General features: G+C 36.8%; 1 protein-coding gene across 2 annotated transcripts in view; it reads left to right on the forward strand.

The window, feature by feature from the left end:
- The window catches only part of UGGT2 (UDP-glucose glycoprotein glucosyltransferase 2), a 173,411-nt gene that overhangs the window by 35,353 nt on the left and 112,355 nt on the right, over window positions 1-25,703 (forward strand). For both annotated transcript variants that reach the window (XM_049701168.1, XM_004273651.4), the window contains exons 9-12: window positions 4,105-4,204; window positions 6,576-6,636; window positions 19,697-19,788; window positions 23,925-24,075. In XM_049701168.1, the coding sequence (XP_049557125.1) occupies window positions 4,105-4,204; window positions 6,576-6,636; window positions 19,697-19,788; window positions 23,925-24,075 (404 nt within the window). The remainder of the gene's footprint in view (window positions 1-4,104; window positions 4,205-6,575; window positions 6,637-19,696; window positions 19,789-23,924; window positions 24,076-25,703) is intronic.

Genomic DNA, 25,703 nt, shown 5'->3' on the forward strand with positions numbered 1-25,703 from the left:
CTCCTCAGGAAGTGGTGATTGAATTGAGATCTGAGGAAGCGCTAGAATAAATTTGAGGGTGGGTTATTTAGGGAGAATACCAAAGACCCTTTCAAGGGGCTGCAAATGGAGTGTGAGGGAGAGAAGATATCAGGAACAACTGCTGGATTCATGGTTTACCCAGCTGGATGGACAGTGGTGGATTTTCTGGAAAGAGAAGACTAAAGAGGACCAAATTTGGGCAAAGATGGGTGGGAATATCACAAATGTGTTATTGAGCATGCTGCTTTTGAAGTATCCAAGTGGTGAAACCAGGAAAACAGTTAAATATGGGAATCTGGATTTCAGAGGCAAAGTGAAGGACTTAAATAATTTATGAGTCATCTAGGTAGGGAATAGTTTAGAAAAAAGCAAAAGATGTTAATAGACTATGCTACTATTATATTCATTTCCTTGTCATTTACAGTTTCTCTGATTTCATGAGTGAATTTTCAGGGGCTTTTGAACAGCATATGTGAAGCAAAATTCCATTCATGTTGTAAAAAGTTTTAAAAGACCAGTTATGCCATCAGACCTGAGTAAAATATAGTTGTCCGTGGTCGTGATGATGACGGTGATTGGCGGTGATAAAAATATTAGCTAATACTATTTGTCTGGCACTGTATTAGGCTCTTTATATGCATCATCGTAATTAATTTTTAAAAAAAAACTCATGGGGTATTGATAGATATCCTGCTTTAACAGATGAGGAAACTGAGAAACATACACACAAAATAATTAGTCCGAGGTCACCAGTCTCATAAGGCACAAATCAGCGATACCTAAAATCAGCAGGTCTCTCTCATTTTAGAGCCTAAATTCTTTCTTTCCCTCCATGTTGTACTGTTTTTAAGTATAACATCATGCAGCCAAATGCTCTCAGGCAAGGTCTTTCATCATATGCTATCCTCAAAAGAAATACTCTTTTGAAATGCAAATCAAAACTACAGTGAGGTACCACCTCACACTGGTCAGAATGGGCATCATTAAAAAGTCTAAAAGTAACAAATGCTGGAGAGGGTGTGGAGAAAAGGGGAACCCTCCTACACTGTTAATGGGAGCGTAAGTTGGTGCAGACACTATGGAAAACAGTATGGAGGTTCCAGAAACCTAAAAATAGAATTGCCATATGATCCAGCAATCCCACTCCTGGGCATATACCTGGACGAGACTGTAATTCGAAAAGATGTATGCACCCCTGTGTTCATAGCAGCACTATTCACAGTAGCCAAAACGTGGAAACAACCTAAATGTCCATTGACAGGTGAATGGATAAAGAAGATGCAGTACTGGTATACAATGGGATACTACTCAGCCATAAAAAAGAACGAAATAATGCCATTTGCAGCAACATGGATGCAACTGGAGATTATCATACTAAGTTAAGTCAGAAAGAGAAAGACAAATACCAAATGACATCCCTTGTATGTGGAATCTGAAGTATGGCACAAATGAACTTATCTGCAAAATAGAAGCAGACTCAGACAGAGATCAGACTTGTGGTTGCCAAGGGTGGGGGAAGAGAGATGGAATGGGAGTTTGGGGTTGGTGGGTGCAAACTATTACATTTAGAATGGGTAAGCAACAGGGTCCTACTGTATAGCACAGGGAACTATATTCACTATCTTGTGATAAACCGTAATGGAAAAGAATACCAAAAAAAGGATGTACCTATGTGGATACCTGAGTCACTTTGCTGTACAGCAGAGATGGGCACAACATTGTAAATCAACTCTACTTCAATTTAAAAAGATACATAAACAAAACAAAACAAAACAAGAAATACTCTTTTATAAGTTATTATATCAATCATGTAAGTAATGACTAAGTTTTCTCATCTAAAAAAGCATAAATATATACACACCAGTTAAAAATTATGTTACTTAAAATTGCCTTTAATAGCAATAGAAAAAGAAGACACATAAAGGATTTTATTTGTAAGTTTACTGTTCATTCACCCATTCATTCATCAATATTGAGCACCTACTTATGTATCGGGTACTTTTTTTGAGGTTAGAACATTTAAGTTCTACTCTTTTAGTACATTTCAATTATATAATACAATGTTATCAACTATAGTCACCATGTTACACATTAAATCCTCCGATTTTATTCAGTCTTAGAGCTGAAAGTTTGTACCCTTTTCCTAGCCTTTCCCCGTCTCTCACACCCTCAGCCTCTGGCAGCTACTATTCTACTCTCTGTTTCTATGAGTTTGACGTTTTTTAGATTCCATGTATAAGTGATGCTGTGCGGTGTTTTTTTGTTTTTTTTTTCTTGTCTGGCTTATTTTACTTAGCATAATGCCCGCACAGTCCATCCACATTGTTGCAAATGGCAGGATTTCCTTCTTTTTTAAGGCTGAATAATATTCCATTGTGTTTATATACACCACAGTTTCTTTATCCATTCATTTGTCCAGAGATTTAGGTGGTTTACATACCTTGGCTATTGTGACTAACGCTTCAATGAACATGAGAGTGCAGGTATCTCTCAAGATATTGATTTCATTTCCTTTGGATATATACCCAGAAGTGGGATTGCTGGATCATATGGTAGTTCTGTTTAATTTCTTGAGGAATCTCTGTAATGTTTTCAATAGTGGCTGTAGCAGTTTACACGAGTTACTTGTATATTTTGAATAGTAACCCCTTATCAGATATAATGATGTGCAAATATTTTCCCCCATTACACAGGTTGCCTTTTCATTTTGCTGATGATTTCCTTGCTGTGCAGAAACTTTTTAGTATGATATAGTCCCACTTGTTTATTTTTCCTTTTGTTGTCTTTGTGTTCGATGTCAAATCCAAAAATTCGCTGTCAAGACCAGTGCTAAGGAACTTACCCCCCTGTGTTTCCTTCTAGGAGTTTTATGGTTTCAGGTCATAAGTTCAAGTCTTTAAAGTATTTTGAGTTGATTTTTGTATAGAGTGTAAAATAGGGGTCCAGTTTTATTCTTTCGCATGTGGACATCCAGTTTTTCCAGCACCACTTATTGAATAGAAAGTTTTACTTTTTCTTGTCAGGAAGTGATCCTATGGCAGAAGGATCCTGGCAAGATAAGGACTGAAAAGAGTCCATTTTGTTTGCAATTAGGAGACTTTAGTGAGCACTGATAGCTCCACTAGTGCTGGGGAGTGGAAACATTCTTAGGTAGGTTAAGGAAATTCTATTTAGAGTTATTCAGCTAGTAAGTGATGTAGAGCTGGAGTTTGAACCTTGGTCTACTAGACTTTACCAGTCCATGGGAGGCTGCCCTGGGAACATCTTTTCTAGGCTTTGACTCCAACTGGATTCGCCACTGTACACTGAAAAGGTAGAAACAAAACTAGTCTCGCTATGATAAACTGGTCGTTTTACTAGTATTTGACAAGCTAGGATTCCAATTCTGGTGAGATGTTGAAGAGAAACAAAATGCTTCACTATTAGGTAGTGAAAGAATTCAGTTTTAAAATCATTTCTGACTCTTGACAAAGTAATGAGACGCAGATTACTGCTTCTATCATACTCGAGACTGATTACAGTAAGGCACACGCACTTTTCTTTCCAGAGAACTATCATTTCAGGTAAAATCATACCAAGTTTAGGATTTTATTTTTATTGTTGTGTAAAGGTAAAAAAATGTTGAAAAAGAAAGTGAATGTTTCATATTTACTGAGTTAATGAACACATTAGGTCTTAAAGTTCTTTTCAGAATTGGCTCTTCCGAGCTCTTTGTTCCTTCCTCTTATTTTTTTTTGTCAAAGCTTTTTGTTGCCAGTTTCACTTAACCTAAGAAAAGATAGCTTTGCGTCAGCATTTCTTTTCATATCTCTTTTTTCACATCTCTTTCCACTGTAATTTGTGGAAAACAAAAAATAGGTATTAAATGACAATTATTCATTTATAAAAGTGTAAAACTTACCTTACTGGATGTAAGTGATAGCTTTCCATTTCATTTAAAACTTTTGAATAATGCTAAATTTGAATGTTTGTTAATGTGTCTATAATGAATATATGGCAAGAAAGGTTATTTAAATTACATGGAAATGTCTGTTAAGGTCTAACATTATGCTAGATTCCTTAATGATATTCTTTTCCTTCCAGATCTTAGTTTTCAAGCAGCTTCTCAAATAATGTCCACTCCAGTTTATGATGCCATAAAATTAATGAAGGACATTTCGCAGAACTTCCCCATAAAAGCCAGGTATATTAAAGTTTATTGATTTGATTATAGTCAGAACTCTTTCCGTTAAATAAATTTTATGAAAATAGCCGATTTCATTTAACATAATGATATCAGTTAATTCTGTTATATATAGTGTTTATGAGATCAGGGTCTCTTTTCATTATGTATATTGGGTTTTTTTTTAACTAGAGCAAAATATTGGCTTGTGCATGCATATGTATACATACTACAAAATAGAACTCTTGAATTAGAGGCAAATGGAAATGAAAAAATAATGTATTTAAAAAATTATTTAAACGTAAACAGTGAGAGATGGTAATCCAAGAAAAAACTGATTTAAGCAGTATATAATAAGGGGACATTTTTCTCTTTACCCTACAGAGGATGATGAAAAGTATTGCTCTAAGTAGACCTATGCCCAATGTATGGCCAAATCATGTTCTTGTCCTTTCAGATTCCAAACAATTAGTAATGTCTTAATTGTATAGAATATTTTGTGGAATACTTCTTTGCCAATAAGATATCTAATTGAACTGCTTTCAGAAATATTAATATTACATTAAACGCATCTTCCAGTTCAATAGATAATACATTTCCATATCTAGAAGTAACCAGTAGATACAATTCTGGTTACCATGTTTTATAAGGATTTACAAAATAACAAGACTTTGATGCATTTGTAGGAATAATAGTATAAAATTATAAGCAACCAGTAAAACATAAGCTAAGTTAGCTTATATTGAAGATATACAACATGTGACAGGTGCAGCAATAGTGTTTCACTGAGAGGAATTGGAGAGCATCCTTGTGCCCTCAGCATCCCTTCTTTAGCAGTGGATAATCACTACGCCTCTATTTGTTTCAGACACTTTGGTACATTTATCCACAGCACAAATTACTGAATCCTGAATCTAGACAGTCAGTACCTTTGTAAGATAAATAAGTAGTACATGTTTGGCCACAGGATACCAAGAACCTTTTCATGATACCCTGAAAATAGAGAGGTTTGTCACCTTATTTACAGATTAAAAATGAATATATTGGCATGACTCTCAGTTTTAGTTTAAGCAAAATCAAGAATTTGAGAAGTCAGTATATGTATATGAAATATGTGTGTGTGTATAAACATAGATGTTTAGCCACACTGCTGTTAACTAACAATAGCTTTTGAAATTACTCGATCAAATAAAGTGAAATAATTTTAGTTTTAGGAAGATAGTCGATTAGCTGTTTTGACGGTAAGTCATTATAATTATTCAGAGATTTTGTGGCTAAACTCTGCTCTTAATTTGTGGTTGGTCGTTAAAAAAAAATTTACCACCTCTGCTAACACTGCTTAATGGCTGAACTGTAGGCTTAAGCATATCTCTACAGTTACTCTGATAAGTCATTACTCCATGAACTTGTGGATGCTTCCTGAATCTTGGGATGAAGCGAGTTGAATTGGTTTCCTCCAGACTCCATCTATGGTGCAACCATAATTGATACCCAAGGCTAAAAATCTCGCCTCCATATATGTTCAGACTTAATAAATGGTTTTTATTTTTCATCAAAAAAAATAAAGTCACTCTGTAGACAGCCAGTAAATGTTCATTGAAATGAAATACTTGATAAATGAATGAAAAATTTGCATTATCAGATTTTCAGTTGCAATTAATCTCAAATGCTGCCAGGCTTTAGGAGGTAATACACACTTATCGTGGGTCGTTCTAAGATACACCCTTCGCTTGCGTTTTACTTAATGCCAGACTTTGCATTAACAATCTTTTAATTTTTAAATCATTTTCTTCTGTGTATAAAATTGACAGATAAATAGCTAATTAAGCATTCTTAGTAGTTACTAGGTCAAATAAATATAATTAATAGACTTATTTAAAAGACAGTTTGCTCTGTTTTTAAATTATAAGGGAGTTCTAAGCTTCCTTATAGAGTGAATATATGAAGTCAGCATTATCAGTATTTTAGAACTTACATACTGTGGTAAAGATTTCAGGTTAACCAAAATTCTTTATACACATATTCCAAACATTGCCTATTTGCAGCGCTACATATAATGACATTGGTAATTTCATATAGAATTTCTCCCTATGGGCAAAACAACACAAAACAGCATTTTCAGTCAAGTATTCTTGAAAAATGCGACAGCATGTAATGTGTACAGTTTGTGCACGTGAACTTTTGACAGTCTCTATTCCACCTGAGTCAAATACCCTTGTCAAATGAAAGCCGTAGTACCACCTGTCAAATAGGCTATGTGGAAATGTACACTTCTCAGTCATGATGCCTTTAGAGTTTTTAGTTTCTCGTACAAAGTATCATATTGCATTGAATCATAGATTAGTCCAAACATTTAAGGAAGAATGAATTGTATCTGTATTTATGTTCCCAGATCTCTGACCAGAATTGCTGTAAATCAACGTATGAGGGAGGAAATACAGGAAAATCAAAAGGTTTGTTTGAATTCCTTTTTTAAAAAATTTACTACACTAATAACACTATATTTTAGACTTTGGATCTTCAATTTTCATACAAAAAAGGAAATGTTAACTTGTACTTTCTGATTATTAAAACAGTTCAGGTTTTTCCATTTTTATATTGTCTACTTTACATAGCATAGAGTTTGTGATCCTAGCCAATCTTTCCTGACATAGATCCTACTTACTTTCTCATTAACCTTATATACTCCAAATTTTCTGCCCATGCTGTATGGTTTTCTTCACAAAATAGAGAATAAAGGCTATGAGATAATTCTTCTGTTTCTCATTAGTTTTGCTTAAAAGCTTGTGAGGACCAAGCCAAGTTTAGACCACTGAAACATTACTAGAGTCCTATAACATATAGTACGCAGTTGATCACTAGTTTGATAAGATTCTGCTAAATGGTCTCCTAAATTACCTTAAGACCCCAAATGATTCTAACTGTGTTAATACTTAGGAAGTGCTTGAGAACACTTCCTGGCTTTATTACATAGGACTGGTTTGGCTTTAAGTAATATTAATCCCAGGCACACAGGGCCTTAAACAGTAGGAGTTCATTTTTCTCACATAAAAAGAAGTCCCTTCCCTGGTGGCGCAGTGGTTAAGTATCCGCCTGCCGGACAGGAATAAAGATGCAGACATAGAGAATGGACTTGAAGACACAGGGAGGGGCAAGGGTAAGCTGGGACGAAGTGAGAGAGTGGCATGGACATATATACACTACCAAATGTAAAATAGATAGCTAGTGGGAAGCAGCCGCATAGCACAGGGAGATCAGCTCGGTGCTTTGTGTCCACCTAGAGGGGTGGGATAGGGAGGGTGGGAGGGAGACGCAAGAGGGAGGAGAAATGGGGATAAATGTATATGTATAGCTGATTCACTTTGTTATACAGCAGAAAGTAACACACCATTTAAAAGCAATTATACTCCAATAAAGATGTTTAAAAAAAAAAAATCCGCCTGCCTGTGCAGGGGACACGGGTTCAAGGCCTGGTCCAGGAAGATCCCACATGCCGTGGAGCAGCTAAGTCCATGCACCCCAACTAGTGAAGCCCGCACACCCTAGAGCCCATGCGCCGCAACAAGAGAAGCCACCGCAATGAGAAGCTGGCTCACCACAACTAGAGAAAGCCTGTGCACAGCAATGAAGACCCAACGCAGCCAAAAATAAATAAAATTTTAAATATTAAAAAAAACAGAAGTCTCAAAGTAGGTTTCCACAGACATGGTTTTTTCTTTTATGGTTGCAGAATGGCTGCCACAGCTCCAGACTACTTGTCTGGATTCAAAGCAGAAAGAGGCAGGAAGATCAAACCATATTCATCCTGACTGAAGCCTTTCTGGAACACTTCAGCCATCTTTGACTTCTGTCTCATTGGCCAAAATTTTGTAATGTGGATATTCCTAGCCACAAGGGAGACTAGAAAAGTTAGTGTTTACTTTTCTAGTGATCGAGGGGAGCAGAGGCAAAATGGCTTAGAGATAGTGCCAGGTTAGCCCATCAACAGTGCCTCTTACATTGAGACAGTAAGCTCTCAGTAAATATCAGCTGTTTTGATGATGACAGACAACTACAATGATGATAATGAAGTAGATGCACAGTTCATGGGAGACTGAGTGATAGAAGCCGCAGCACATCATCCCTACCTGGGATGTTCTTTGCCTCATTGACCACCTAACAAATTCTTGCTTATCCTTCAAAACTGAGCACTACTCCTTTCAGTAATTTTCCTAATTGCTCTTTACCATTCTTCAAGCAGAATGCATTGTTTTCTTATAAGAATTTTTGTATTTGTTTGTTTGAATAATGCCACTTGCAGTAAGAAATGAAGAGAGGTTGGGAAAGAAAAAGGAGGGAAAAGAAAGGAATGCCAAAGTATCAGTGGCATCACATAATCCAGTTTATTTTTTGCTCTGTTAATAGTCCAAAGGGGGTATTCCTGGTCATCAAAGCTTTGCTCTATGTGATGATTTTGATTCCAGAGGCTGAAGAATTTTATGAGGTTTAAGAGATATTGTGGGAATAAAAGAGATAATTGGAAGGACCAAATGGGATAGCTCCAAAGGTGAACCACTGTGATGACATAATCACAGGATGACAGTCAAAGCTAGCTGCTGAAGTAGAGTGGGAATGAAAGTTAGTGGAAATGAGTAAATCAGGGAACTCTGAACCTAGGGGTTTGAATGAGCACAGTACCTGGCACAGAGCATTCCGTCAGAAATATTTGTTGAATTGAAAACTTTTAATATTTAAATGTTACCTATAATACATTCCATATTTAGCAATGTGTAGTTTTTAAGATGTTCTGTATATTGTAGCAGTTGTTAATATCCTAATGTATAAACTGAGATCCAGTGATTTCTTCTGGGTCACAGAATTGGTACTGATGGAACCAGAATTTGTGCCCTGGTTTACAGCTCATTTCAGAACAATTTAATAAGAATTGTGAGTTTTTCTATTGCCAGTCACCTTGCTAGGTGATTGGAAAGGTATTTGATGAAATTAAGAAATTTGATCTAGTCTTCTAAAAAAAATTCTTCAGTGACTCCTATTTCTAAGAGAACAGCATACAAAGGGCTAGACAGATGTGTTTAAATAAAACCAGGTGAGAGGGGGGAGTCTGGTGTAGACTGTCTGCTCGCCAACAAAAAGCCACCAGGGAAACTTGTTACTCAGGCAAAGCTGAGTTTAATAAACTTGCTGCAGTGAGGGAGAGCAACACCTTGATAGACTCTTGTTAAGTGTCTCAAAAGGAGGACATTAGGGTAGAGTAATTAGAGGATTGGAGAGGGTCTCTGTTTAGGTGGTTTAAGTTGGGTCTTTCAAGGTGGGGAATTGTTTGGGATTGGGTAGACTTTGTAACACAATAGTTTACATTGTGTTGGTGAACATTAAAGTGATGGATTTGGTAAGCAACAACAAGGGAATGTGTGAAACTAGAACTGGAAGGACTTTGCAAAGGTGTAGAAAGTAAAGATCAAACCATTTCTGAAATAAAAACTAAAGTTATAAAGTGGCACAAAGGAGAACTGACCTTATAGAAAACACAGCAGAAGACATAGTAGATAGAAATAATAAATGCAGAGATAATTTTTAAAAAAAGAAATAGAAAGGACTCAGGAGAAGATGATAAAATAAAGCCAGGTAAAGGAAATCCAATATACCTAGACTAGAGTCCGTGAAATAGAAGAATAAAACAAATGGACAGAACGAATGCCTAAAACTACAATCAGAAAATTTTCTGAAATAAAAGAAGTTCCAAATCCACAAATAAAAAGGGTGCACTGTGCAACTTGGGAAAATTGACCAAAAGTGGTCAAATACAAGCTATTGAACTTTATAGGGAAAAAAGGAAATTACTTATGCATTTAATAAGAAAGATGATAAGGAAAGAAAATCACATTGGCATCAGACTTCTCAAAAACAAATTCACCACCAAGAAACAGTGAAGCTCCATCTACAAGACATTCAAGGAAAGAAAAACTGTCCTTCAAGAAGATATGTATATACAGGCTACAAAAATGCTGAACATGCAAAAATTCAGGGAATATTGCTCCCAAGAACACTTTCTGCGGAATTTCTCTGACCGAGAACTGATTGAAGATTCTTGGGCAGAGCAACTGCCTGTTGGGCATTGAATATGTTTATGTGTAGAACTAAAAGTAAAAAGTGAGGGACAGGGTGATAGTATAGTATGTAAACAGTACCTACTCTGACAAAGATAAAATATTGCAACTAATAAATATGGCAGGGGATAGAAAATAAAATGAACTTGCTGATTGCCTAAACTGTAATACTCAGGAATCAAAGATATAATTAAAGCTGAAAAGTCAAGCAGTGGAAGCCTGAACTTATTTAAAAGTATATAGTTAACCACTAATGAATATAAAACTATTGAATAAAATTGGGCTGTGCAAGAGGAAAGGCAGCAGAAAGAGGTTAAAGGCTAATTTTATTATTTTTTGTAACAGAAATCATTAGTTGTTGGTTAAAGAAAGAGATGACTGAGGGTATTAAATGAACATATTTTTTTTTTTTTTTTTTTGCGGTACGCAGGCCGCTCACTGTTGTGGCCTCTCCCGTTGCGGAGCACAGCCTCCGGACGCGCAGGGTCAGCGGCCATGGCTCACGGGCCCAGCCGCTCCGCGGCATGTGGGATCTTCCTGGACCGGGGCACGAACCTGTGTCCACTGCATCGGCAGGCGGACTCTCAACCACTGCGCCACCAGGGAAGCCCAACATATATATTTAATAGTAACTAGAGTAACAAAAGTCTAAATCTTCCAAACTGTGAAAAGAACTGAATGCACAAGAAAAGAAAGAGACATTTAAAAAATACATCTAGAAAGAGTAAATACCGCATGAAAGAATGACGTTTGAGGCTAACCAGGTCTATGATATCAATAAATGTAAATAAGCTTAACTAACATATTAGCAAAAATGTTCAGTTTGTTTCATTAGGCATGTACGATGTATGTAAAATAAAAACTCTTAAAGTAATTTAGAAATGTCAAAAATTAAAGGACATGCCAAGGTATACCAAGCGAATACTGTGTGTTAAGGGTAGTGACCTTAAAATGCCATGAAGCCAAATTCAGTTCTGAAAATATTAATGAGCAAAAAATGGCCGTTTATAATACTTAGGGCTATAATTCACAAGGCTACAATAGCAGTTTAAAATATTTTTACATCAAAACACTGCAGCAACATTCCTGAAACAGACTACAGGAGATGGAAGGAGAAATATAATTTACCTCTCTCAGACTAGTGAAATGGTAAGTAAAGATATAGAAGACCAAATGACATTATGATTGTATAGATAATAGGTCTTCTGGTTATATAACAAATTTTGTATCCTGATAATAGAAAAAATATGCCTTTCTTCAAGTTTTTATGAAGTAGTAATGGCAAAAAATCCAGAAAGTGGGTAAAATAGAAAAAAAATTCTCAATATCAATGCAAACTAGAAATCAATAACAACATCAGAAAAAAAGGGTTTATTCACTTGGAAGTTAAAAACTACTTACTCTTAAGTAGAAGGGAAAATAAAATACACATCAAGGGACTCCCTTGGTGGTGCAGTGGTAAAAAATCCACCTGCCAATGCATGGGACCAGGTTCGATCCCTGGTCGGGGAACTAAGATCCCACATGCAGTGGGGCAACTAAGGCCATGTGCTACAACCACTGAGCTCATGCATCTCAATGAGAGACCCCGCGTTCCACAGCTATAGAGCCCACAGGCTCTGAAGCCTGTGTGCCACAACTACAGAGAGAAAACCCACACACTGCAACTAGAGAGAAACCCGAGGAGACCTTGCACCGTAACGAAAAAGATCCCACATGCCTCAACAAAGATCCCATGTGCCACAACTAAGACCCGATTCAGCCAAAAAAATAAATAAGGAAAATAAATAAAATAAACATTAAAAAAAATACACATCAAAATTGCAACAGTTCTTGATAACAACATTTGAAAACATAAGATATTACAGTCTTTGGGACCCAAATAAAACAAAGTTCAGAGAAAAGCCTTGAAGTCTTACATCAATAAAACAAAAAAAAAGTAAATGAATTAAATATCAGACTTAAAGTGTTAAGAACAGTAAAGAAAAGCAAAAGCAGAAGAAATTAATACAGGTAAAAACTAATGAGTTAAAAGGTAAAAATAGTAAAACTAATGAAATGATAATATAATTGAATGGAGCTTGAGGGATGCAAGAATGGTCAATAGATTAGGAAATCTATTCCTATACTATCGTTAGATCTAAGTGGTAAAATTGTATGATTATCTTTGTACATGCCGAAAAAGCATTTTATAAAATTCAAGACCTATTCCTGAATATAAAAAAACACTTTATAAGGAAATTGATTATACTTCCTTAACATGATTAAAAGTGTGCATGTGCATATGTATTTGTGTTTATCTCAGCTTAAAAGTCAGCATCTTACTAATAGAAAATTACTAGAGGTATATTTACCAAAATCAGGAACAAGACAATGAAGCACATTATCATCACTGTAATTATTATTGTATTAGTTATTAGCCCACATCATTAGTCAAGAGAAGGATATTGGAAGTATAAAAATTGGGGGAAGGTGAGGAATATATAAGAGAATCAACTAAAAACAAAAATTAGATGTAGAAAGGTGTGTTGGTCTGCTTGAGCCGCCATAACAAAGTACCACAGACTGGGTGGCTGACACCACAAAAATTTATTTTCTCTCAGTTCTGGAGGCTGGAAGTCCCAGGTCAGAGTGTCAGCAAATTCTGTATTTGATATGGACTCTTCCTGGCTTGTCAACAGCTGCCTTTTTGCTGTGTCTTCACATGGCCTTTCCTCTGTGTGCACACCCGTGTGCTACCCTTATGACCTCATTTAACCTTAATTACCTCCTTAAGCCCCATCTCCAAATACAGTCTCATGGGGATTTAGGGCTTCAACATATGGATTTGGGGTGGGGCAACACAATTCAGTCCACAGCAAAAGATAATAGAAGGCACAATTAAAATATACAAATCAGTAGGCCCCTAATGAAACTTCAAAGCTTTTGCACAGCAAAGGAGACCATAAACAAGAGGAAAAGACAGCCCTCAGAATGGGAGAAAATATTTGCAAATGAAGCAACCGACAAAGGATTACGCTCCAAAATTTACAAGCAGCTCATGCAACTCAATATCAAAAAAACAAACAACCCAGTCCAAAAATGGGCAGGAGACCTAAATCGACATTTCTCCAAAGAAGACATACAGATTGCCAACAAACACACGAAAGAATGCTCAACATCATTAATCATTAGAGAAATGCAAATCAAAACTACAGGGGGATATCATCTCACACCAGTCAGAATGGCCATCATCAAAAAATCTACAAACAATAAATGCTGGAGAGGATGTGGAGAAAAGGAGACCCTCTTGCACTGTTGGTGGGAATGTAAATGGATACAGCCACTGTGGAGAACAGTATGGGGGTTCCTTAAAAAACTAAAAATAGAACTACCATACGACCCAGCAGTCCTACTACTGGGCATATACCCTGAGAAAACCATAATTCATAAAGAGTCATGTACCCCAATGTTCATTGCAGCTCTATTTACAATAGCTAGGACATGGAAGCAACCTAAGTGTCCACCAACAGATGAATGGATAAAGAAGATGTGGCACATATATACAATGGAATATTACTCAGCCATAAAAAGAAACAAAATTGAGTTATTTGTAATGAAGTGGATGGACCTAGAGTCTGTCATACAGAGTGAAGTCAGAAAGAGAAAAATAACATATGGTAACACATATATGTGGAATCTAAAAAAAAAAGGTTCTGATGAACGTAGGGGCAGGACAGAAATAAAGACACAGATGTAGAGAATGGACTTGAGGACACAGGGAGGGGGAAGGGTAAGCTGGGACAAAGTGAGAGAGTGGCATGGACATATATATACTACCAAATGTAAAACCGATAGATAGTGGGAAGCAGCCGCATAGCACAGGGAGATCAGCTTGGTGCTTTGTGACCACCTAGAGGGATGGGATAGGGAGGGTGGGAGGGAGGGAGACATAAGAGGGAAGAGATATGGGGATAAATGTATATGTATAGCTGATTCACTTTGTTATAAAGCAGAAACTAACACACCATTGTAAAGCAATTATACTCCAAGAAAGATGTTAAAAAAAAAAAAAGACAGAAAGATAATTTTTTTTTTTTTTTGATAATTTTTGTAAAGAAAAAACTCTTTGTAACATGAATAAAAGCTAATCAGTTCTATGCATCCAAAAAAAAGAAAAAAAGAATAGTACCTATTTCACTGGATTATTAGGAGGATTAAATGAGAATATAAAGTGACTTAGCACAATTTCCACCTCAGTAACTGTGGCCCTCTGCTAAGTGTTCACATATTTATATGTAGATATACATAAACCCACATTTTTATATATACACACACACACATAGGGAAAAATACATCATACATAAATATCTATGTATATTTACATATGTAAGGCAGTTGGAGTATGTCAGAAAGAGGCAGAGGATATCATAATCTACTAGACTGATATTAATGACTTTAAAGGAAAATAATTCTCAATATTTTAAACTATGTCTATCATCTTGTTAAATTATTACTTTACTTGGAGTTATCATCAATTTATGGTAATAATAAGGTTTTACACTTACATTTTGAAAGATTGTTATATAAACAAAATAGTATTAAGTTCTTTTATAATGTTATTTCTGTAGTTCCAATTTTCACAGCAGTGAAATTGCCAGACTTTTCTATAATTCTAACAATCTAGAACGTACTGTGTAGTATCAGAGGAGTGGCATAAAGTTTAACAATAGAAAAAATGAAAAAAAATCTCCAAAATAGACTTTTGGACAAGATGGTGAAATGTGAACTAGAGATATGCCCTCAAACTTTTATACCTGGTACTCATTTCTCCATTAAAGAACCTTGGTAAAAAAAAAAAAAAAATCAGTAGTCTCCATGTATTGCAAGCAACTAGTTAAAAGTTATAATGTAAGAGAAGACTCCATTTACAATAGCAGCACAAAAAGTATATAGCAATAAACGTAACAAGTAGGTAAAGCCTATATAAAGCAAAATTTGACAGTCTACTTAAGGGCATGTAGAAGGACGTATCTTGTATTGGAAAATTACAATGAAGTCAATTCTAAGTTGATTTGTAAATATAATCAGAACCTGGAGTGTTTTTTTCCCCTCTGAAACTTGACAAGATGAGTCTAAAAATTCATGTGGAAAAAGTAGACAAGGAATAATAGCCAGGATTACTCTGAAAAATTAAAGGAGCAGTAGGAACCTCTGCCCTGTGTGCACAGCAGCACAGACTGTACCTCCTGTATCTATGCTGGCCACCAGGTGCTCCAGCCTGCTCAGGGATGCCGGGGCCACCAACTGCTGTCACCTTGGCCACTTCTCATCCGCTTGGAATTAGCAGTGAAACAGTTTTGAAAGAAGCTTTGATTACTGAGCAAGGAACCTTGAATTTATTCAGTAAGTTAATCTTGACACTGTATATGGCCGTCTTGTTTACTGCCTCTTTCGGAACACACTGAGAGAAAGACGAGGGAATAATGGCTTTCACGTCACTAATCCCAGGCAAAGGTGTGGGGCTAGTAGTCCATGTTACCCACTAACACGTGGAGTGTGTGGGAGGTAACTAAACTGGGAGTTCCAACCTCGGAGAAGAAAGGGATGATTGTGATCGGAAAGTCAAAAAATCGTGGAATGTCCCTTGCAGTGTTAATGTAGGCAAAACGGATGGGCTACGTGAACACCCTGGAAATGTGTCACCGCTCCAACATCTTATCCATACGCACCGAATAGTACAGTTCGTGTAAAACATGTCACTGTTGCAAAACATGTAAACAAAGGGCTTACACACAAAAAAGAAATAATAGTGGTCTTTAAATATACAGAAAGATGATTCATCTTTCTATAATAAGAGAAATGCAGATCAGAGTTAGACTGAGAAAGCAGATTTCAAAAATTCATATGTACGATAGTGCACTCTATTGGTGAGTCTTATTTTGCATAAGAAAACAGGGAAAACAAGATATGTGTTTGTATTATATTTGTATAAAGGAACACCAGAAGGATAAACCAGAAACTTTGGGGGAGAAATTTGTCACCTCTGTGGGCCAAGGGTAGGGGCTGGTGAACAGGGTGGAAGGTGCTGGAAAGAGAACAAAAATTCTTTGTGAATAGTTTTTACATAGTTTTGACTTTGGACTCATGCAAAGATTATCCCAAAAATATCATGACTATGCTGAAGTTGTATAAGTGAATTTGAGTTTGGTTTTATTCAGGAAGCAATTGATTCAACTCCAAAGTACAGCAAGTTTCCCTTTGAAGTTCATAATTGTTGTTTTGCTCAGAGACTGGGCAGAATCTACTTTAGATGATTTAAAATTCAATGTCAATGCAATATGTATCTCTTATTGTTTACCATAAGAGCTGTTAAATATATTAATTAAATTGCATGACACTTATTTGTTTTGGTTGGGGGGAAATGGGGAAGGGGGTCAGGTGGTCAGGTAACTTCTTTTGCGTCAGTATTGTGAAACAGATTGTTTCAATTATGTAATTACATAATAAACCAGATGCAGATATTTAAGTACAAAATCCAATTAAAAGATTACACCTAATTCAGATAAAAGCTCACACTTTTCTAATTATGTCAACTAATTACTTAGAATGTGTGAAAATTTTACGGAGTTCTAGAGAAAATTCCTAGGTTAGCATATCTTCTCCAACAGTTCTTCTGTAAAATATATTTTTTCAGAATCTTTGTTTCTCTCATCACTCATCCAGAAAACAGCAAAACCCTTCCTATATTAGATTTACATCTGATTGGACTTCAAATTTTAAGTTCAGAACGCATGTAGTTCCAGCATAGGGACCTCCAGACAAGTTTATAAACCAATTTGCCGTTATAACGCTCAACCAGTCTCCTGAAATCCAATCAATTGGAATTTTTTTAGTTTCAACTAATGGCGCAGCTCCATTGGTTGTTAAAGGGATACATTTCTGTACATTGTTCCCTCTTTTCTTTAATGAGGTCATATTTGTCCATGGAGATTTGAATTTGTTTCTGCTCAAAGCTTATGAGCACTCCCAACTCAATTCCACTTTTTTTTTTTAAATTTTTTATTTTTTTTGCTGCGCCGCAGGGCATGCAGGATCTTCGTTCCCTGACCATGGATTGAACATATGCCCCCTGCAGTGGAAGCACGGAGTCCTAACCACTGGACCACCAGGGAATTCCCCTAATTCCACTTTAAATTAAAAGTCTGTTTTTATTTTTTGGACCTTCAAAATAGTGTGAAATTGGGCCTCAAACTCATGTGAAGATAAGCCAGAAGCCGTGAATTCTTATGGAAGACTGTTCTTCCTCCATTAAGAACCATGGTGAACTCAGCAAGTTTCTATGCTGTTTCTGCAGGACATTTTGTTTTCTAGGTCAACTTTTCACTTCACTGTGAGTGTAGCACTTCCTTATGTGCACAAGGATATCTCTGACCCTGCTGCCTGCCCTTGGTGGGCCCAAGGCGCTGCCTCCTGTCCTTCTGAGACTGACCTTTAAAAACTCACACTTTAGGCCACCTAGGATGAGGATGCTTGAGATTTCCTCAGGGCAGGGCCTTCAGTGTTTGTTATATCCTTGGACTCTTATTCACACTTCTTCTCTACTCTTAAGTGAAATCTTTAATTTAAAAAGTTAAACCATTCTTTTAGAGGGCAATATTAATATTTTAATCTAGCATTTCTGATATTTTCTTTTAGTAGAAGGATTTCAGGATCTCTGGTTCATCGTATTGCTAGAAACTAAATTCTTACTCCTTGATTTGAGAACGGCTGCCTTTAATCATACACTTGGGATAGTTTGCCAGGATTGAAGGCTACCCCCTTTGAGGGGAAAAGAAAGAATTTGTCACCACCAGTTCCAATACACATACCTCTCTTTGACATTGTTTCAGCATCAAGTTTACTGAGTTTAACTTATTACCCTTGTTTTGAGCATCTTTTTTGTTCAAGACTCTGTGCTTGGCCTAAAAATTCTTGAGGGAATTAGCAGAGAGGGAATTAGTTTAGTATAGATCAGTGTTTGACATGCTTTCTACTTTCAGTTGTGATGCCTAAAACAAAGGAGGTGCTGGAGAGAGCTTGAGACAATGTGTATGATGGTTCAATGCAAATTTTGGGAAAACAGGCAGTGGATTCACTAGACCTCTATAGACTTTGAAGTTTGAATGCAAGTTTCCTAGCAAAAAGTAACTATTTGATAGAAAGGCACAGAAGTAGCTAAAGACAAATCAGAATTTCACCTTTGAATCTCTCATGTTAATCTCTTGCCAGTATTCTGCATAAAGCAAATGGAGATATTTTCTGTACTGTTACAAATTTAGTTCCTCCTCTCCCCTCTCTATATGTAGCTCACCTGTCATGGTGAGTGATAACCATACAGAAAAATTCACCTCTGTAAAGCCTCCTCTGAACTTCTTCAAGTTAGTTGCTTCATCTGTCTTTCCAGAATAATTTATACAAATCTCTCTTAGGTCATTTATTGTGTGATGTCATTGAAATGCACTGTTTTAAAATTGTTTTTCTTCCTAAATCAATTTGCCTACTCTGGTAATAGTCATAATGAAAGCTTCATTTGTGAGTACTTTATATGTGACTAGACACAGATATATATTACATTAAACCTTTATAACAGACTTGTGAGTATTCTATTTTACAGATGAGGAAACTGAGACTTATGGAAGATACTAAGTAAATTTGCCTAAATCTTACCACGAGTAAGTAGCAAGACTAGGGTTTAAACCAGATCTGACTCCCTCACCGTGATCTTGCTAACTATGCTGTATGGCTAGGACATTCCCTTTTTTTCTAGTGCCTGGAGTTGTTTCTAGCACTGAGTAGGCACTTGGGAAATATTTACTTAATAAAAAGTTAGTGAACATTGAAACACTGCTTTAATGAAAACTTATGAATTCATAAATGATTGCTAAATATTTACACATACACCAAGGTTTTGAGTTCTGGGATATCAAACAATAGGATTGTGCCAGCTATTAAATTCTAAGTGTGTGCGCACACACACACACACACACACAGTATAAAATGTAATAGGCAAGTAATTGTTGTAGCATTAGAAATTTAATATCACATACTGCAAAATCAAAATCCTCAGGTATCGTGTCTTTAATCTGTTTTAAGATTCCCATCACTTAGATCAGATGTGGGCAGTACTACCCACATATAGGCCGAATGTGGCCTGCTGCCTGTCTTTATACATATAAAAGTTTTATTGGAACATAATCATGCTCATTTGTTAATTATCTGTGACTGCTTTTGTGCTACAAGGGCAGAGTTGAGTGGTTCAACAGAGATGATATAGCTGGCAAAGCCTAAAATATTTACTGTCTGACTCAATAGAAATAGTTGGCCAACTCCTGACATAGATCAGCTATTGTTCTATCACTCGGTTAACTCTTTTCTGTATTTCCAGCATCTTCAAGATAGATTTGAAATTCAGCCAGGCGATGCTGGTCTCTATATAAATGGACTTCATGTTGATATGGATTCTTATGACCCTTTTAAGTAAGTATTGAATTATTGATACAAACTGTGGTTTATATATGAAGGTACACTTTTGTCCTGAATTTAGTATTTGTTAAAATGCAAATAATCACTTTAAAGGTAAAGCAAATATATCTTTTTTTTTTTTTTTTGCCGTATGCGGGCCTCTCATTGTTGTGGCCTCTCCCGTTGCGGAGCACAGGCTCCGGATGCGCAGGCTCAGCGGCCATGGCTCACGGGCCCAGCTGCTCTGCGGCATGTGGGATCTTCCCGGAGCGGGGCACGAACCCGTGTCCCCTGCATCGGCAGGCGGACTCCCAACCACGGCACCAGCAGGGAAGCCCTATTTTACTTTTAAAGAGAGTCATCAAACTACTTTAAAATTCATATTTAGAATATAAAATGAATTTAGTAAACTCAATACTTTAGTTCAGATATTCAGTTTTAACTGAATTCAATTTGCTTTTATTGAACTTAAATTAATTGTTCATTTGTTTCATTTTCTTAGCACCTTGGAAATATATTTGAAAACACAGGGAAGATTGAGAAGTAGGGTTCAAGTGGGGCTTTTATCTTTATTTAGTTGAATTTTTGGACCTAATCTTGGGAAAATACTAATCTGAGATATAAAGGCCAAATACTACACATAGAGAAGAGCAGTTGTCAGCTCCTGGCAGTAAACTTTAGAGGACAGAAATTACATTTGTGCTCAAGAACAGTGAAAATAGATTTAAAAGAGGGCAGAAATGGTAGGTAGATTTTGGAAAGTTCTCTGTGGCAGTGTATGGGGAAATTTTCATAACAGGAACATTGTGACGTGTAACTTGGAAGGGCTACAGGTTATTCAAGAGATAGAGCCCCCTGGGCTTCTCCACCTGGTAATCAGTGATCTGCAGGGCGTGTGATACATTTTTGTTCCTCGTTGATCGGATCACTAGTTAAAACTACTATAATTCCCTTAAAGAAGAAAAAAGAAAATATGTGAGGATATTTATATCTTCTGACATTTTTAGCACAAAATAAAAAATCAAAGAAAGAAGTTCTCAGGAAGGATCAGAGCATGTAGAATCAAAAGTGTGGAAAGGTTGATGAATGAAAGAAAATGATTCAGGAAGGAGGAGAGGAAGGAAATGTCCTATTAAGTTATATCCTGGATCTGGAGAGAGGTGCTTTGCAACCAGTACTTTAACATTGTCGATTTGGGGAAAGAAAGTGAAGGGGGAATTATTTTTCTCTTTCTTCCTATCTCCTACCCTTGTCGCGGTTTGGGTTGTAGAGCTGGTACCACGCCCACGCCCTAACCCTTCTTCCTCTGATCCCGGAGGAGCCAGAGCCTCCATGCCTCAGTGTCAGGTCAGCCCAGGTTCACACAGGCTGTGTCCAAGCCCAGCTCTCACCCCCAGGGAGACTAGGACAGTAGGAGGGAGTGGCAATGACCAGGGAAAAAGGCAGGTAGGACTGAGGAAATTTGACGAGTTCCGTAAATGTGTTTTCTATATCTACCTTAGATGCATTTGCCTTAGAGCTACTTAATAGTCACTCCAGCCACAGGATGGGCCAGATTCTGGACAGGTCCAAGTGCTCAAGAAACTGACTCTGGTACATACTGGATGTTACTCATTTTGACAGCCAGCCTGTTCCTGCTTGAGTAATATCACTACAGTATAACTACCAGAAAGACAGAGGTAACAAAGGTGTCTTGATATTTGCACTTGTGGAGTTTTTCTATATCTTAATAAAGTTGTCTGGCTCACAGTTCTTTTGCGCTCTGGATTAAATATGTATTTGTAATGCAAGCAACATTAAAATTCAATATTATAAAATCAATTCAATATTAAAATTCGATTTGGTTAATATCTGTATGCTGTAGAGACTGCTAGATATCAGGGGTGTAGTGGTGAACAAGACAGAAACATCTTGCTTAAGCAAAATTTACAGTCTAGGAGGGTAACTGATATTAAATAATTGTATTATGATAAGGTTTGTAAAAGATGAAGTGCAGTGCTTTGAGAGCTTTTAACTCCAGGGATTTAAACTTGCTCTTGATGGAACGTGGGGACAGTGCATATCAGATTTCTTCAAGGAAGTGATATTTAAGGATGAATCAGGCAAAGTGGGGAGTTGAGGTTCTGCAAGCATGACATATTTGAGAAGAATGCATTGTCTAGTATGGCCAGACTCTGCAGTGAGGAAGCATTAGAAGAAGCTGAGGTCACACAGGTGGGCAAAGATCAGATTGTGAAACCAGGTTCTGGGTTTTGGCCTTTTGTCTCAAGGGCAGGAGAAGCCAGTGAAGGCTTCTAAGCAAATTTAAAGATAGTGACTATTTAAAAGGAGAAAGCATGAGAGGTTATTTAACAATCCAGAGATATAAGTTTTCCTGATAAATAAACCTAGCATATTTCAAGAACCAGATATTTTCTATTGGTATCCAAAATTCAAGATTTGAGAAGAGCAAGGAGGAAACTAATGCTTGTTGAGGGCAACTGTGTGCTCAGCAGTAAATTCATTTCATCGTAATACCCTATCAAGTGATTATTACTATTCTGTTTTTTATTGATGGGGAAACAAAGACTCAGATCTCACATAAAGATAGGGACATAGCTAGCAAGTAGTTGCAGGATTTGAAATTTCATGCCCTTTTCAAGGTACCACAGTATGTAACTCTATCTAGTTTTTCTATTGGTGGTTTTCCTTGGAAACTAGGTTGTGATAACAAAGATGATCGTTACAGAAGCTATGAGGAATATTATAATTCTGTCACACGAAAGTCAATAAGATCAATAAGCATCATAAAATTTTTTAAATGGAGAGAACATTGGCAATACCATCCAAAATTCTTATTTTACAAATGAGAAAATTTAGACTCAAGGAATTAAGAACTTCAAGAAGCCCCACATGAAGAAGTAGTGTTATAGCTCTGACTAAATCTTACTATGATATTCAACCTAGTACTCTTTTTAACACGCTCATCTTCTAATAGATTTGGGGGGAGGGGGTAGAAACTCTCCTTTGTAAAGCAGTGGTCAGAGCTGTCTAGGATACAGACATGCTGAGCTGATGTCATACAGAGCAGCTTGAAATACTTCTAAAACAGCCTTCTTCAGAGTTTAGCTATTAGATCTCTGCTTTTTAAATGTAGATCTCTATTGTCCTCCCCGAGAACTGTACTCTAAAGTCCGTATATTGCTTTATTCTAATTCTTTTCATTTCTGAAAGGTGAAGTGATTTCCAGGAATGGATTTTTGAATGAAGCACTTAGGTTAAATAAAATAAATATAAATTTTAACACTTGGTTTCAAAAAGTAATAATCAAAATTCCTCCTTGCCTAGTAGATTTTTACCTTCTCAAACATGAACATGAACATGAACATGCTTTACCCTACTCTGTACAGCCTTATCCATCTTTGCAGATACAGGGAAGCACTGCGTGCCTATAGCCTTCGCGTCCCGGCTCTTCCACTTTACTGGCTGAGTGACTGGGCAGGAGGCTTCACCTCTCTGAGCCTCATTGGTGTCGCTTGAGACTTCCTGAGGTTGTTTTGAGACACAGAATGAACTTGATAAACAGTAGTTTAAAGAATCAAACTGCCCTAACTTTTTGTCAGTAGGGTTATTTATTGATGTTGTTACTTTTAGCAGTAATACTTTCAAACATGTTTAAGAGCTATCAAATTATTATTATATATGTAATTGGAAATTTTAGTATGTATTCTCAACAGATGTGAACTTTCATACTTTAATGGGGTTTCCCCTGCATTAAAATTTTATATTTTAGGTCATGTTTGATTTTACCTTGTTTTTGTAGTAGCTTTATCAAAAGAGCGACCTACTGTATTTTTTCCTTTCATTTTTGACCTGCTCAGTGGTGAGTATATCCTCACTTCTTTAGTGAAGAGTATAATAAATATACCTTGTTGTCTTATCCTTTAAATAAGAAGATTTTGTTACCACTTTAAAAAAAACCTCAGCATAAGTTTACCCTGGATAACTAGACTCCTTGTCTTATTTGTTAATGAGTTTAATAGTGTATTTTCCTGCTATTAATAAAAATACCAGTGAAACTTGTTTCTAATGCTTTGAGAAATCTATAAACTTTACAGGATTTAATAAAAAATTTTGGCAAAACAAAACATTTCTTTTCTTTAAACATAAAGTCTTTTGGATATGCTGAAACTAGAAGGAAAAGTGATGAATGGCCTTCGCAATCTTGGGATCAAAGAAGAACATATGAGCAAATTTTTAAAGTTAAGCTCGCCTGATTGGGACGATACCTATGCATTAGATATTAGACATCCTTCCATAATGGTAAGTATGCATGTAATTCCTCACTTTAAAACCTTGAGTAGACTTCAGAGTTAACATAATACCAAATATTGGCAGACTTTAGAGTAAATGTAAGCATTTTGAAAGATGTTGTAGGAGAACTCAGTGAGAAGAAAAAGTTAAAACTACAGACTCATCCCCTCTCACCCTTACATCTTCTTTCCCCTTCCTGGTATTCTCTGTACTTCCTCACGAGAATATCTACTCAGCTCCTTCACTATCCTTTCCAGCTTTAAAGATAAAAACAAGTGAGAACAACAGAATAACCACATGAGCAACAACAAAATACCAAATGGTTAAAATCTGAGGGATATACGAATACCACCTTAATATAATGGAAATCTTGCCTAACCATTTGCAGTGGCCTCCTAACGTTCGGTCCATGTATTATAGCCTAAGTGAATTTTTTTGGAAATCTGATCACATCACTTTCCCTTGCTTAAAGCACAAAAAAAGTCCATCATATGGCCTAATAGGTGTAAATGGCCTACTTCCTCCTCTCATATCTTAAACTATGATATATTCTTTTTTACCACTCTCCCTTATCCCGTGCTTGGAAAGCAGTTCTTCCTCTCTTTATCCAGTTGACCCCTACTCTCTTTTCAGACTTCAGCTCCAAAAAATACTTCCTGAGAGAAGCTTTCCTTAACTATCCAAAGTAGACGATTATTTCATATACGCATTGTGTCAAGGAATCCTCAAGTTCACCCTCAGGTTCAGTGGGTTTGCTAAAAGGACTGACAAGGCCTGGAAGTTGTTATACTCATGGTTACGATTTATTAGAGCAAAAGAATACCAAGCAGTATCAGAAGGAGAACGGGCATGGGGTGAAGTCCAGAGGAAACCAAGTACAAGCTTCCAGGAGTTCCTCCTAGTGGAGCTGTGCAGGACATGCTGAATTGGATGTGTGACATTCCGTGCAAAGTGCTGCCTACTAGGGGAGCTGACTTGCGCCTGCGAGTTCAGGGTTTTAAGAGGGGTCTGGCACTTGAGCATATAATGGCCATGTGGTTGATGTTAGTCACTGAAACTCCAGACCCTGAGAGAAAAAGCAGGTATTCATCATAAATCATATCGTTTGTAAAAACTCTGTACAAACTGCTAGAGCATGCAGCAGGCCCTCAGCGTGCAAAACACTCTTTATCAGTCAGAACATTCCGAGAGCTCAATTCCCAGGAGCCAACCTAGAGACCCTTTATCAGGAACAGAGGCCCTTCTGGGGAATGTGCAAGGTGTGGGCAACCCAGGCTTGCTGACTTAATCCTCTCTCTCTCTCTCTCTCTCTCCCTCCCCCTCCCCCTCTCTCTCTCTCACTCACTCACTCACTCACACACACACACACATGTGTGTGTATGTATGTATCTATATTTATTATGTTATAGAATTACCAATCGCTCTGTGTACTTAGCACAGTTATAATTTTACATTTATCCTGTGGTTCTTTGTGATGTCTTTGTTTCTTACTTGACTATATAAACTTCATGAAGGTAGGAATTTTTTCCATTTTTTCTCTCACCATTATATCCCTGGCTGTAGTAGGTACTCAATAAATATAAATATTCCTTGAATGAATAAGTAAATACTTATCTCAAACCAACATAAAGCATAAT

Source organism: Orcinus orca, chromosome 18 (assembly GCF_937001465.1).
Source record: "Orcinus orca chromosome 18, mOrcOrc1.1, whole genome shotgun sequence".
NCBI lineage: Eukaryota > Metazoa > Chordata > Mammalia > Artiodactyla > Delphinidae > Orcinus > Orcinus orca.